The following is a 13,561-nucleotide window of genomic DNA, read 5'->3' as shown; positions in this document are numbered from 1 at the left end:
CATTTTAATTTGATCCTAAAACAGAAAGTCGGCACTCATGATTTATTTTCCCGGGCACACAAAATGATGCAGCGGGCCAGATGTGGCCCCCGGGCCGCCACTTTGACACAATGTTCTAGAGTATTGAAACTCTTAGTGTCTTATGTCCCTTGATGAAGCTCATTACCCCCAATAGTCATCAACATCTCATTATAGTTGCGCCATTACAGTATTGCTTATATTTGTGGTCTACTTTAAACAACGATTACTTATTGTATCACAAGTTAGCAATAAAAGTTAAGTCAATTGAATTAATGTTGCCGTGTCATTTAAATTTGGAACACAGTAGATTTGGGAAGGGGAAAATAGCATAACTAATTCTTACTTGATTGACATTAAAGTCAATTTCTTACCAAGCGTTTTCTGTGTTATAATTCCTGTTTCTGTTGTATTAAACTTTAAATCAACTGCATTTAACAGACTGTCAAGTTGAGGTCTGACTTGTTTACATCAAGTTATTTTGCTTTATCAAAGTACAGTTAATTGCATTTTAACGTGTACCGCATTGTTTTTACACAGGGTGTTCAAAGTGAGGTTGGAAATAAGAAAACGCTTAAACACTTAAAAATGACTCACACTAAAAAATGGATTTTGAGTGTCGGAATATGCTGAAACCGTCAACTACAGTGCTTAGTTTGCAATTTCAAGTTGATTCCAGAAAAATACAAACGTCAAGTGGAAAGAAATGTCTTCTTTCTTCGGACATGCCCTGAAAATTTTTAATTTGTGATCTTTGTGTTACCGTGTTTTGTCACAAATAGTGAGCATGCGAACATTTTTAAAGCTTTTAATTTTGTTTTTGGTCGCATTTTTTTAGGGAGCACCCAATAAATATCATGGTGAAGTTGTATTTTTTTTTTGTTTAACATTGGCTGATTTTCTAAACAGCATGTTTGCAAGTTTTCGCTTTTTGATGGAATTCATTTTTTTTTAGGAATTTCAGCGTTATTATCAGATGGTGTGCCGATGTAGTTTTTTTTCCTTAATAAACAATATCATGACCAGTCATCGTCATCTTCCACCTCGTCTTCTCAGTATCTTTTTCCATTTTCCTTGAAGTGAACACATTTTCTTGTCCATTCAGTGTTTTGGGAGTTTTAAGTGGGCACACGAGTGATAAGTGCTTGGGCAACATTTTCCGTGAATCACGTGTGCACGTTGACGAGTCCAAAAGCTCGTTTACTTGTCGTCCTCGTCGCCTTCGCTCATGCTGCTGATAGAAGCTGATGCTCCTTTGGGGGACATCGGGGGTGAGGGTCGCGCGTTGTGCCAGCGGGAGGGCGGCGATGGCGGCGATGGCGAGCGTAGGGGAGACAGTTCACGTGGTGGGCTGTTGCAAGGAGACTCTCTGGGAGACAACGCGTAGGAGAGCATCCTTCCACTGCGCTCTTGAAATACCTGCTTCTGCTCAGACAAAAAAAATCGAGAAAGGTTTTTGGTACCACAATTTGAGCCTGACTACCTGTGAAATTACACACAAATTGATTCTATTTCTTACCCAGGTACCATCTGGTCCAAATAGTTCCAGGAAGTTGCCGATGAACTCTCTGGATTTTTCTTCCCATTTCTGGATGAGATCGTGACTCTTCTCCTCCACACGGTAAACAAAGTGTTTGCTTTTTTCCTCAACATTGCGAACTTTCTCTTTCATCCGGTCCACTTGGTTCTGAAGCCGATACTTCTTTTCCTGGAGAAATGAAATAGACTGGATTAATTTGCGGATTGTGTCTTGCTGGATATGTTTGAGAGACTGTTTTTCTCAGCTGGTATGAACTCGACTGAAGAGCTCGAGAAAGAACTGTAGGATGCTCTTTTTGGTACCCGGATGTTTCGTCGACGGACACTTCGTCCCCTTCTTTAATAGTGGTTAAGGTTAGTGGTTAAGGTTAGTGGTTAAGGTTAGTGGTTTAGGTTAGTGGTTAAGGTTAGTGGTTAAGGTTAGTGGTTAAGGTTAGTGGTTAAGGTTAGTGGTTAAGGTTAGTGGTTAAGGATAGTGGTTAAGGTTCGTGGTTAAGGTTCGTGGTTAAGGTTCGTGGTTGAGGTTCGTGGTTGAGGTTCGTGGTTGAGGTTCGTGGTTGAGGTTCGTGGTTGAGGTTCGTGGTTGAGGTTCGTGGTTGAGGTTCGTGGTTGAGGTTCGTGGTTGAGGTTCGTGGTTGAGGTTCGTGGTTAAGGTTCGTGGTTAAGGTTCGTGGTTAAGGTTCGTGGTTAAGGTTCGTGGTTAAGGTTCGTGGTTAAGGTTAGGCGAACTGTCTGGCGACGAATTGTCCGGTCGACGAACTGTCCGGCGACCAAACGTCCGTTCGACGAAACGTCCGGGGACGAAGTGTCTGTCGACGAAACGTCCGGTCACGGCTTTTTTTGGGCAGCTGATAGTCAATAAATAGTTTTGCAGCATTATTGACCAAAAATGGCCCACAACCTATTTGTTTGAGCCTCAAATGGTTTCTCATTTAATTCTTTTATCTATTCACATTTTTACATAATAATTTCCTTTTGTTTCTTTTTACAATTGAGACTATATTTTTTTAATTGACAGGCTTTCAAAATGTAATTTTATATTTTGTTTTCATTTAACAAGACTTTCAAAGGTGGTCACTATCAGTTAAAAACAGACTTTTTCATTTATTTGACTCAAGGACCCTCATGCAAGTTAAACGGCTAATGCATTCGGCATTCAGGACCTTTTTACAACTTTACAACTGCGACTGGTTAAGCACACGTACACAAACTCGTTGAGAATTACGGTAATTCTCAACGAGTTTGTGTACGTATGCTTAACCAGTCGCAGTTGTAAAGTTGTAAAAAGGTCCTGAATGCCGAATTCATTAGCCCAAAATTTCTGCCTCCATCTTGTGGTACTAAACTAACCAAGGCGGAAATTCAATTACCGCCTTGGTTAGTTTAGTACCACAAGATGGAGGCAGAAATTTTGGGCTGATTTATTTTCCCCCCAATTAAGCTGTTGATACAGCACGAAGCGACCATTAGAATTATATCGTATCTAGACAGAAATGTGTGCTGAACTCACATTGATGTAGCTGACGTTGAGCTCCTTGGCCGTATACCCGCGTTGAAGATTGCGCCGGGCATAGACATCGTAGTCCTTTACAATCCTGGTGATAATATCCGACGTGGAAATTCCTTCGGTCCGTTGCGTAGGCACAAACATTCCTAGTGTGCGTACAACAAATATATTTATTTACAAGAAAACGGTAAAGATTGCGCATGGTCTTTGTTGTTGTTGTTGCAACACAAAAAAAACACACTCACCCGCTTCTTTAATGTGTTTATATACATCCTCACTCCCTGCTGAGGAGTATGGAATATCATCATGGGCCACAAAATCGATCTGAGAAACAAAACAGACGGGATTGTATTGCACTGAAGGCCTGATTTGCGATGTATGCTAATGTCGCCATTTGCTCACACCTTGTGTTGCTCCAAAAATTTCGGCGTGAGTGTCCAGGGAGCATCTCTGAGCACCTCATCCACATAGCGACAGTGTCTGAGCGCTTCGTATCTTTCAATCTCGGTCATGACAGTGAAGCCCTTGTACTTATGGGTCAGCTCGTCGCTGCACACTAACACGCAAAAAGTGTTAGAAGCAGATTGTTATCTATTGGAGATGTGACGTATCGAGATATCGCCTACCTCCCACGATGAGGTAGGTGTTGGGAAAAAGGTTCTTGGCCTGCATGAGGGCGCGAGCATGGCCCGAGTGAAACAGGTCGAAGATGCCATCGGCGTAAACTCTCACTGGACGGTCCACTAAAAACATGTGTAAAAGAAAAAGTGCAGTCATTGGACTTGTAGAATAGCGTTCTAGATCAGGGGTGTCAAACTCTGGTTGGTTCGTGGGCCGCATTAACGTCAACTCCATTTCATGTGGGCCGGACCATTTTAGATATAATATTTAGATTTTTTTTTAATAAATGGATTAAAAGAACTGAATTAAAATCCCTGAATATTCAGTTTTTTATAGATCTAAAACAATGTTTATTTTAGCTTTTTTTATTTATTTTTAGATTTTACAAAATGATTTTTGAACTAAAAACACAAAAAAATGGATTAAAAAAATTACAATTATTGATTTAAAAGGGGGAAATCAGGAAATTTAATATACATCTATACTCTTCATTTTAATTTGATTTTAAAACAGAAAGTCGGCACTCAGGATTTACTTTCCCGGGCCACACAAAATGATGCGGCGGGCCACATTTGGCCCCCGGGCTGCCACTTTGACACGTGTTCTAGATAGACGACAGTGGTACCTCTACCTAGAAAATTAATTATTGTTTTTTTGTAACTTGGATTTTTTTTAAGTAGAGGCTTATTTAACATTGATTTTGTGACAACTTGTTGGGGTTTTAGTGGAGGTGTGTGCGTGTGTGTTTTCCTTGGCTGGGTGATTGTGTGTTTGTCGCCTCTTGTGTCCCTCCTGGCTTCCCTTTCCTCTCGTAATCAGCTGTGTGTATTTTGTGATTAGCCCCTGTCTGTGTATTTAATCGGGAGTCTCTTGTTACATCGTATTGGAAGTATTGGCTATTGTCCTTTTATTTCGCATTTTCCTGTTCTGGATTTTGTAAGTATGTACCGGCTGCCTGTTCGTTCGGGGTGCGCCCTCTGTTTGTTTGTTACCTTTGTAATTTTTGTCCCAGTTTTTGTGTGATTTCATTAAAATCCTGGGTGTGCATCAGCCCTTTTGCCCATTTTTTCCTGCCTCTCATGCTGGGTTGTGTCATGACAGAATTAGCACAATGCTAGCCACTATAACCCCTTTTAAAAATGAAGATTTCAAAGTTGGGGAAAAAAAAGGACATTTTGGGTGGCTAATATTTTTCCTCAATACATTTTCAGGTGGCGTCTGAGTAGTTAACGTGTCGGCCTCACAGTTCTGGGGTCCTGGGTTCAAATCCAGGTCATTCCACCTGTGTGGAGTTTGCATGTTCTCCCTTGGCCTGTGTGGGTTTTCTCCTGGTACTCCGGTTTCCTTCCACATTCAAAAAACATGCATGGTCGGCTGTTTGGACACTCTAAATTGCCCAAAGGTATGAATGTGAGCATGAATGGCTGTCTGTCTCCTCGTACCCTGCGATTGGCTGGCCACCAATTCATGGTGTCCCCCGCCTCGTTCCCAAAGTCTGCTGGGATAGGCTCCAGCACCCCCCGCAGCCCCTGTGAGGATAAAGCGGTTCAGAAAATGAATGAATGAATGAATGAAAAAAGGTATCAGATTGGCACCCGGCATTTAAATTAGGAAACTCAGACTCGACTTGCAAAAATATACGATGGGAAGATCCTTAGAATATTTTGCAGCTGACAGGTACAGTTTAATCAAGCTCGATTTTGTCTTTTTTTTTAACCTGGGGTGCCTTTGCGGGCTTGAGTGATGGTGAGCTTTTCATGAGGGGCACGGCAATCACAGCTGGTTTCTCTGGCAAATATGGCAGGCTCTGTCAGCATCTGAGGAAAAAACAACAACAAAACAGTGGACTGGTCATTACGGTAATACTTTAGACATCTCAACCGTAGTAAAACATTGGATCGGGTTGCAGGTGGACAAGCTTTCAGCATGTAAGTAGTTCTCTGTGCAGTGCAAGTAGTATGCTGATAAGGATTAGTACAACAACAACAAAACAAGTCTAGCAGTGAAATATGGGGAATAATAGTGATTGATAAAAATCCATTTGTGGAGTAATGTGTTATTTTTAAGATAAATCCGGACAGAGTTTAAACTAAACTCGGAGGGTGTGCCAGTTTTCGTCGTGTGGCAATCTTATTACAGTTCTGCTAACTTGTTTCTGTTAATTTACTGTAATTATACGTTTTCTGGATAAATGTGAAGTTACTGAGAAACTACAAGAGGTTCTGAATTTTGTACAAGTCCTGTTTTTTTATTCTGAAGCATGAACTACAAGTGTTTAATGCTATTTTAGGTTTATGTTGTAAAAAATTCTGACACTCATACGTTAAAAATGTCACGATTTTAGATGAAATGGGACAGAAAATGTAATTACTCCATCTTCCTCTTGATAATTGCACTTATCTGCAACTTTCATTCACCTTTTACTCATTTTTATTAATACATTTGTGCCTTTTTATGCAATACAATGCACTTATTTGGTTGTTTTCAAATCTCTATCAATAAAAAAGGCCACGACCTTTCAGCAAAAGTACATTGCGTCAACAGATGAGAAGAACTCATCAATGCAGCTTGACAAGTTGCATCCATTTAGTAGACTTTTACCATGTCAAAACTTCATGGAATCAATTGGCAATGTTTGTGCATCACAATACGAATTTCAATGTCATGTGTGTGTTGAAACAGAGGTCGCCGGAATGGTGTTAAAGCTAAAGGGGCACTCAAAATACCCATAATTCCTCGGGTGAAAACTAAGCAGCGGGGTGGAGGGAGGTAGCTAACAAACATTCTGCAAAGGACAGATGGTAAAGCTTAAGACTAACTGTCCATGGGCGCAGGGCTCTATTGAAAGCGCTCACTCTGGCACAAGTAACTAATATCTGTCATAAGGAGGATTTCAAACTAAAGGAACATCTGAATAACATGAGAAGAAGAACTGCAAAAAATGAAAACCGAAATTTGCAAGGGAGCGTGATCCATCTCTTTGTCCTTTCTGCGGTGATGACCTCTTTGGCACAACTCACTACCCACTCGCCGTCCACTCCGCATCTCCCACGGGCATAAGTGATAGGCGGATCTATTTTATAACCCATCCAGGAGTCCTTTGTCTCTGCTTTTCATTCGGATCATGCACATACACAATCGCAATGATAGCCTACCGTCCGAGGATGTGGGCAAGTGTGTTCAAGCTCCTCCATTATTCCCAAAGACACATGGGATGTGGATGCACTCCCTCCGTTATGTGACTCAGCATCGGTGAGATGATGCCCCTCTCCTCACCACTATGTGCTTCTTTCTTCTCCCCCAGCTTCCACTCTTACATCCCTCCTCCCATCTCTCAGTCTCAGTGGTCCTCTCTGCCCTCCCCTCCCATCACTCTCGTCTCATGCCTTCCAATAGGGACCATCTGCGAAGATATCCCACTTCAAAATAGTTTCGATTTACCACAAACATCCCAAATACCAATAGTAAAGAATATTTACAACACGTTGCTTTCACAGAGAAGTCAAAATCAATCAAAAAACATAATTGAAGAAACAAACATAATGAAAACACGATTCTGATTGCATTGGAGACTTGCACAGGTTGAGTTGCAGACTTGTGATTAATAGAGGATCTTTGATCGTTCGGTCAACCTCGGCAGAGACCGATCGTCCAATCAGCGCAGCGTAAATACACAAAAGGAAACTGCACTTGTTGGACTGGAGATGCTATTTAAACATAAATTAATGAACATTAATGCTCAAGTAGGTATATTAAATATGTTTTATGAAATGAAGACCTTTAGGTTTTTATACAAGTGACAGTAGAAAGTGTTTCGGCACAAAACTCATTTACGGAATTCACTTAGCATCAGAAGGACGGTAATTTTAAGCACAATTTGTAAACAAGAAAATAATGACTTATTTAGTTACAGTTTCATGCCTTTTGTTGAAAATTACATAATTTCAGTATTCGGTGTGTAGTGTTAATATGAAATGTCACTTTAAAAAAATACGTTTCAAAGTTTGGACAAAAAAAATTCAGGCATCTTTGATTTGTTTTAAAATAAAATCATCTACAACGTTACTCGGAATTATCAATGCAAAAAAAATAGATTTTAAGAGAAATTACAGCATTTTTTTGCTTTGTTACCTTTACAGATCCTCTTTTGCGTCGAGGACGAGTTCCAAAGGAGCAACAAAAATGTAATCCAGTTGGTCGCACTTTCGCCATAGTGTCCAAAAATCTTGCAAAAAATCTATCCTTGGCCAATTTTGAATTCCAACTATGTTTTCATTTTAACTACTTTTAATAATGTATAATGAAAGACGGACCAGTGGCACCTCCTATCTGTGCTCGTGTAAATGCACTCGTCGGATCACAGACTTGCATGATTGGATGACGACCTGTCATTGTTTACCTTCTTTGCAAAGACAATATGGTACCCAAATGTGTTTAGCTGGACTCATTCAATTGGCTACAAATGATTTTAAATTACAAAATAATAATAATCCAAGTAGTATATATTGCAGTATTAGGTGTCCAAATTTAGTGAGGTATGAAAAATCCACAGTGGGCTGTCAGGATGAGAAACAAAACAGCCTTTGTGTTTTTTTTTCTTCAGGACATTGTAGTGTCCCCGTGGCCCCAATCTGGGGCACAATTGTATTGTGCTCTACTAAATACTGCCTCATTACCATGTAAACAAGTTTAGCTGTCGTATACAATCCACTGATCCTTAAAGATTTAACAGGATAACTATTTCCAGTTTAAAAGCATCAATTAATCGTTTCAAGATATTAAAAAAAAAAACTATTAGCGGAATGCTGAAACTTTTGGTGTCAATGTTCTTTGTTTGTTTTATTTTATTTTATTTTTTTAACGAAGGCTGCTCGGTCAAGCGGAAGTACGTTTGACGCCGCAATTAAAATCTTGCTCTATTGTTTCGGAGGAAAATTGGAGGAACACTCCCACCGTGTGGACAGATATTGCAACATTACCTCACTCCTCATTGACGGCGACGTCATATCCGGAACATGACTTTCCCCGGGAAAAAGAGTTTGCGCGGTCGTCTCTGTTATTGTGTTGTTTTATTACGGGTCTCTTGTTCTGTAGCTGTTCAAGAGCACCAAACCTGCACTAAATAAGTAATGTCTCCGGTCTCAAACTCTGAGAAAGACATGGGCACACCGAGTGGAGGTAGGCTTATTTTAGCCCATGTTGTTTTAAATTTCTTTCCTAGTCTAGTCGGCTAACTCCTAGTTAGCTAGCCTATCACGAATGCTACCGTGTTTACGAATGGTTACCGAACAATGTCGATTATTAAATAGGCAAACAATTTCAGATCATTTACCGCTCTCTGTTTGGTTTAACTTAATCATAAACAAAATGAGAGGTTAGCAGTATTATCAGTGTCAGTTGCCCTCTATTTACATTCTGTACTGTGGATTTTCTGTGCCTTGATGATAAACAAAATACCTGTCGTTTCAAAACGTGTTAATAGATTGACTGACTTTCATCTGTAATCCTCCTGTAATGTTTCAGTAAAATTTTAAGTATGTTTTGTGTGGTTTAAATCTTGTGGCTCAAATTTGACAGTTTCCAGGATCATTATTTAGTTTGTTTTGACGTCATCAGAATGGCGCTGAAAGAATGACAAGCCAATGTAAATATGCTTTATTTATATAAATAAAAAAATCATTTGTAGATGATGTTGGAGACGCCTGTGGTTTGGCCAAGTCTCGTTCCAGGCGGGAGAAGAAGGAGAAGGTCGGGAGAAGGTCTGCTCTGGAGCAATTGAAAAAGGCCAAGCGAGGGGAGAAGGTTAAATATGAGGTCAGTCAAGTATTGTATTGAGTCAATACCAAACCTTTAATCCTAATAAAATCCTTTACACCAGCACATTGCTTGCCGGTTTGAATTCACACCATACTTAGGATAATACATATAACCTATGTTCCAGGTGGAGGAGTTCAGCAGCGTGTATGAAGAGGTAGATGAAGCCCAGTACTCTAAGATAGTACGGGACAGACAAGATGATGACTGGATTGTTGATGATGGTGCGTAGTAAATAATGTTACAGTGGTACCTCGACATACAAGCACCCCGACATACGAGCATTTCGAGATACAAGTAAAATTTCGAGAAAATATTATCTCTAGATACGAGAAAAAATTTCGAGATACGAGAAAGCCAGGTGGCCAAGACATGAGAGGCTGTTTATCATTGTAGCGCGTCTTTTTTGCCGCATCTCTTGTGTGTAACAGATATCTACGAGCACTGGGTGGAGCGTTGCATTTTTTTCAGTGTTTTTTCCGTCACTCAGCGCGAATGGCGGAGCGATCGCTACGAGGAGTATATTTTACTTCTCGTTGGCTGCTATAAGAACATCAGGGGCACTGGCTCTCTCCCGCAACTCCCTCTTTGTAATGTCTCTTGTCGCAACTACCTCTTTGTAATGTCTCTGCGAGCACTGGGCGGAGCGTTGTATTTTTTTCAGTGTTTTTTCTGTTAGCTCCCGTTGGCGGAGCGATCGCTAATTCAAGACTACTTCTCGTTGGCAAGTGGTCGTGCGTTATCCTATTGTGAGGACATTTGTGTGCATCATTTTCGGAATATTTTGAAGGGAATACAAACTCAAGCAACCCTCGATATTGACTGAAAGTCAGTGTGGAGGCGGGGCAAACAGAGCCAACCCGGCCAGAAGAATTGTATAAAAATGTAAAACAAAATTAGAATTAACTTTAGTGTAAACTTAGATTAAACTTCTTTTTGAGTGTGTCTGCATTGTAATCCAAGTTCATTTTTTTTCAGAGGGTTGGAACGAATTAATTTATTTTTCGTTCATTTCAATGGGAAACGTTCGTTCGAGTTACAAGAATATCGACATACGAGATCAGTCCCAGAATGAATTAAGCTCGTATATCGAGGTACCACTGTATAAACAATATTGCCCTAATACTGTAACTCTCAGATGGTGTCGGCTACGTGGAGGACGGCAGAGAGATTTTTGATGATGATTTGGAGGATGACGTGGTGGAAAAAAAAGGTGCCGTAATGTCATAGATGCAATTTTTATTCATTTCTGATTATTTCAGTAATATGATGTCCTTTCGCAGGAAATGCCAGCGCCAAAGGAGCTGCCTTGAAGAAACAAATGAAAAAAGCAACAGTGGCGAAACCCAACAGTATCAAGAGCCTCTTCATGAATAGTCATGTCAAGAAGCCAGCAGAGGTGCCTCACGTTCTATCTGCTGTGTACAAAGCGTCATACACACATTTTCTCTGCCTGTGTAGTCAAAACGTATCTTGCCACTAACCAGTGCAAAGAAAAAAGTCAAAATTGTATTACATATTTGGCTAAAAAACGCTTACCGACCCAAAAACTATAAAAAAAAAATAGTGGTTCTTTACATTGAATCCCATGTTTTATCTACCTTCTTGCTTGCACACATTAGTGTATTGCACTTCATGTATTGCCGACACGAGGTACTCGGACGTTTGGTCGGTGGACGTTTGACAACATGACAGAGAGTTTACTGTTGAAACCAGCTCTCAAAATTATATTCATGAGAGAGAGAGTTTAATATCTAAATATCTACTGTTGAAACCAGCTCTCAAAATTATATTCACCCGGGCGACCAAACGTCCGGCGACCAAACGTCCGGGCGACCAAACGTCCGGGCGACCAAACGTCCGGGCGACCAAATGTCCGGCGACCAAACGGCCGGTCACGGCGACACAATATGCCCACTCTTCATAATAGTTTATAAATACTAGTTTAAAATTTATAATAGCATTCCATCCTTTTGTTTCTTGCATAAAGTGTTTTAAGGCTTATTTTCAACCCGATGTAGGTGTGGGATTAGATAGGCAATTCCAGAACAGTTTTAGTGAACTCAGATGATTAATACTTGGGTTGTCAACTTTAACCTTGGAATTTGTTTATAAAATTTGATTTGTGCCATAAATAGTCCACAACTAAAACACAAATATGTTTGTCTGTTATGTTTGCGTGTATATTGTTTATCTGATAATCCAAAATGTGGCCTTTTGCAGAAAGATGTGGACTTGTCTAAGGATGATCTCTTAGGAGACCTCTTACAGGACCTCCACTCAGAGGTGGGCAGAAACATATACACGGTTTAATTTTCGTTGTTGACTTCTGTGATTAATAATCTGTTGTCCCCCAATTTTTGCCTGCATTGTTGCTCGCTTTTGCCCACCCAGAAAAAGACCCTCCTTTCTCCACCTGTTGTGACTTTAAAGAAAAAGAAATCTCTTGCATCACCGATGAATCCATTCTCCATCAAAGCTCAGATATCCAAGGTAAATCTTTCAGAAGTTTAAAATTTTAACTGATTGTTTGATTTCTTTATTTGAAGATGGTTAGTCAAATAAACAAATGCATTACGTTACATTATTTTGTAATGGAAAACAATCTATATAAATGAATACAAAAATTCGTAACAGGCCCACAGGCCAGAACAAAATAGGTTAAAAAGGTAGAAGTTAAGATTTAATAAAATGTACCATAATACCAATTTTTGAAAAATAGTTAAAGGATTAGAATATTTATATGTATTTCCCTTAATCTCAGAACAGTAGTTCAGGGAAACTTAATTTATAGTGGAAAATATGCTTTGCTCAGAATCCAAATGCTTCTTGATAATTTAGTACGATATATTTGACATGAGATCTCCATTTTTTTAAATCAATTAGTACTCCTAAAAAAATGATTTCACAAACTCTATAGGTAAACCATGAACCAATATATTTAGTTTATCTGTTTTAAGATGACTGAATGTCATGATTTTGGTGTTAGCTAGAGTTAATGACAATTATAGTTGTGATCTAATGATGTGTATTAACTGGGCTTTTAAAACTGTATTTTTTCTCATGTCTGCGGTATCAGGAGCCCTCTACTGCGAAGGCCAAAGTGATTCGGGCCCCACCCTCAGATTCTCAGTACCAATCAGCCCCTCTTCTTTCTACTCTACCGAAAAAGGTTCCAGCAGTAGAGAAAGAGACAGAAACAACAAAAGAGGAAGGTATCAAAAGCAAACATGTTAGGCCAATTACAGATTTGCTTTTGTCTTGACCAATGGACTAACTTCAGTTCTCATGTTTTTGCTCAGTGGATGAAGTTGTAGCGTTTGATACTATGGACTTTGATGAGCCAATGGAAGTCGAATCCGTGGAACCTCAAGCGCCTGCAGTCACAAAAGAGGCCTTTTCTGAAAGCAAAACAGGCCTTGTGGCCCCAGTTCGAGAAGAACCCCGTCACACCATTCTCCTGTAAGCCTTACATCAGAGCATTTTGACTGAGTACTGCCCCATCAAGAGTATGAATGAAATGTAGAAATGCCCCCAAACACTGGATTTCCTTATTTAAAAAAAGGCCTGGAGTATTTCTTATTCATTTCTGTTCCATTTCTCCATCCTACTCTCTGGATAATGTCCATGTTTGCATGGCATTATTCAGGCATGCTGTGGTTAACTACTGTTTTATTTATGCTCCTGGTCGCAGCAAGACAGGAGGCTCATGGGGGGAGGAGGCCGAGGATGTGGCTATAAATGAAGCTCTTCCGGAGGTACAGGTGGATTCCAGCAAGCTGCCACTGGTGGAGGGTCCAGATGGCGAGCAGGTTTTCAGATTTTATTGGCTCGATGCATTCGAAGAGCCCTTCAGTCAGCCAGGTATGGCAAAGTCATTAATTGAGCATGTTTGCAGTGTATTCTTCAAGTCTAACCTCACCTAATTTTTGCCATGTAGGTGTGGTGTACTTGTTTGGGAAGGTGTGGATCGAGTCAGCTAAGTCTCATACGAGCTGTTGCGTCTCCATTAGAAACATTGAACGCACCATGTATATCCTGCCACGTGAATATGTATGTCCT

At 40.1% G+C, this 13,561-nt stretch overlaps 2 protein-coding genes across 3 annotated transcripts in view; one reads left to right on the top strand and one right to left on the bottom strand.

The window, feature by feature from the left end:
* Positions 1 to 385: 385 nt before the first annotated feature.
* On the bottom strand, positions 386 to 8,397 carry pcyt1ba (phosphate cytidylyltransferase 1B, choline a). Of its 2 annotated transcripts, none has more exons than XM_077624427.1 (8): positions 7,817 to 8,397; positions 5,403 to 5,502; positions 3,691 to 3,807; positions 3,469 to 3,620; positions 3,310 to 3,388; positions 3,068 to 3,210; positions 1,538 to 1,726; positions 386 to 1,443 (listed from the first exon to the last, which is right to left on the bottom strand). In XM_077624427.1, exons 1-8 carry the CDS (start codon positions 7,895 to 7,897, stop codon positions 1,219 to 1,221), a joined length of 1,086 nt encoding a protein of 361 aa, XP_077480553.1. In that variant the 5' UTR covers positions 7,898 to 8,397; the 3' UTR covers positions 386 to 1,218. The 2 variants fall into 2 exon arrangements, with proteins under 2 accessions (XP_077480553.1, XP_077480554.1); XM_077624428.1 differs by lacking the exon at positions 7,817 to 8,397 and adding an exon at positions 6,841 to 7,017.
* A 303-nt stretch (positions 8,398 to 8,700) lies between these two features.
* pola1 (polymerase (DNA directed), alpha 1) overlaps positions 8,701 to 13,561 on the top strand; it is a 56,249-nt gene continuing 51,388 nt past the window's right edge. The window contains exons 1-11 of the mRNA XM_077624830.1: positions 8,701 to 8,863; positions 9,372 to 9,499; positions 9,627 to 9,723; positions 10,638 to 10,712; positions 10,783 to 10,898; positions 11,723 to 11,785; positions 11,894 to 11,992; positions 12,579 to 12,714; positions 12,802 to 12,961; positions 13,194 to 13,363; positions 13,440 to 13,552. Of these exons, the coding sequence (XP_077480956.1) occupies positions 8,815 to 8,863; positions 9,372 to 9,499; positions 9,627 to 9,723; positions 10,638 to 10,712; positions 10,783 to 10,898; positions 11,723 to 11,785; positions 11,894 to 11,992; positions 12,579 to 12,714; positions 12,802 to 12,961; positions 13,194 to 13,363; positions 13,440 to 13,552 (1,206 nt within the window). The 5' untranslated portion in view covers positions 8,701 to 8,814. The remainder of the gene's footprint in view (positions 8,864 to 9,371; positions 9,500 to 9,626; positions 9,724 to 10,637; positions 10,713 to 10,782; positions 10,899 to 11,722; positions 11,786 to 11,893; positions 11,993 to 12,578; positions 12,715 to 12,801; positions 12,962 to 13,193; positions 13,364 to 13,439; positions 13,553 to 13,561) is intronic.

The sequence above is a fragment of the Stigmatopora argus genome, chromosome 17, assembly GCF_051989625.1.
Source record: "Stigmatopora argus isolate UIUO_Sarg chromosome 17, RoL_Sarg_1.0, whole genome shotgun sequence".
Classification (NCBI taxonomy): domain Eukaryota; kingdom Metazoa; phylum Chordata; class Actinopteri; order Syngnathiformes; family Syngnathidae; genus Stigmatopora; species Stigmatopora argus.
The sequence above is the reverse complement of the archived record's forward strand: the minus strand, read 5'-3'. Positions and strand labels throughout refer to the sequence as shown.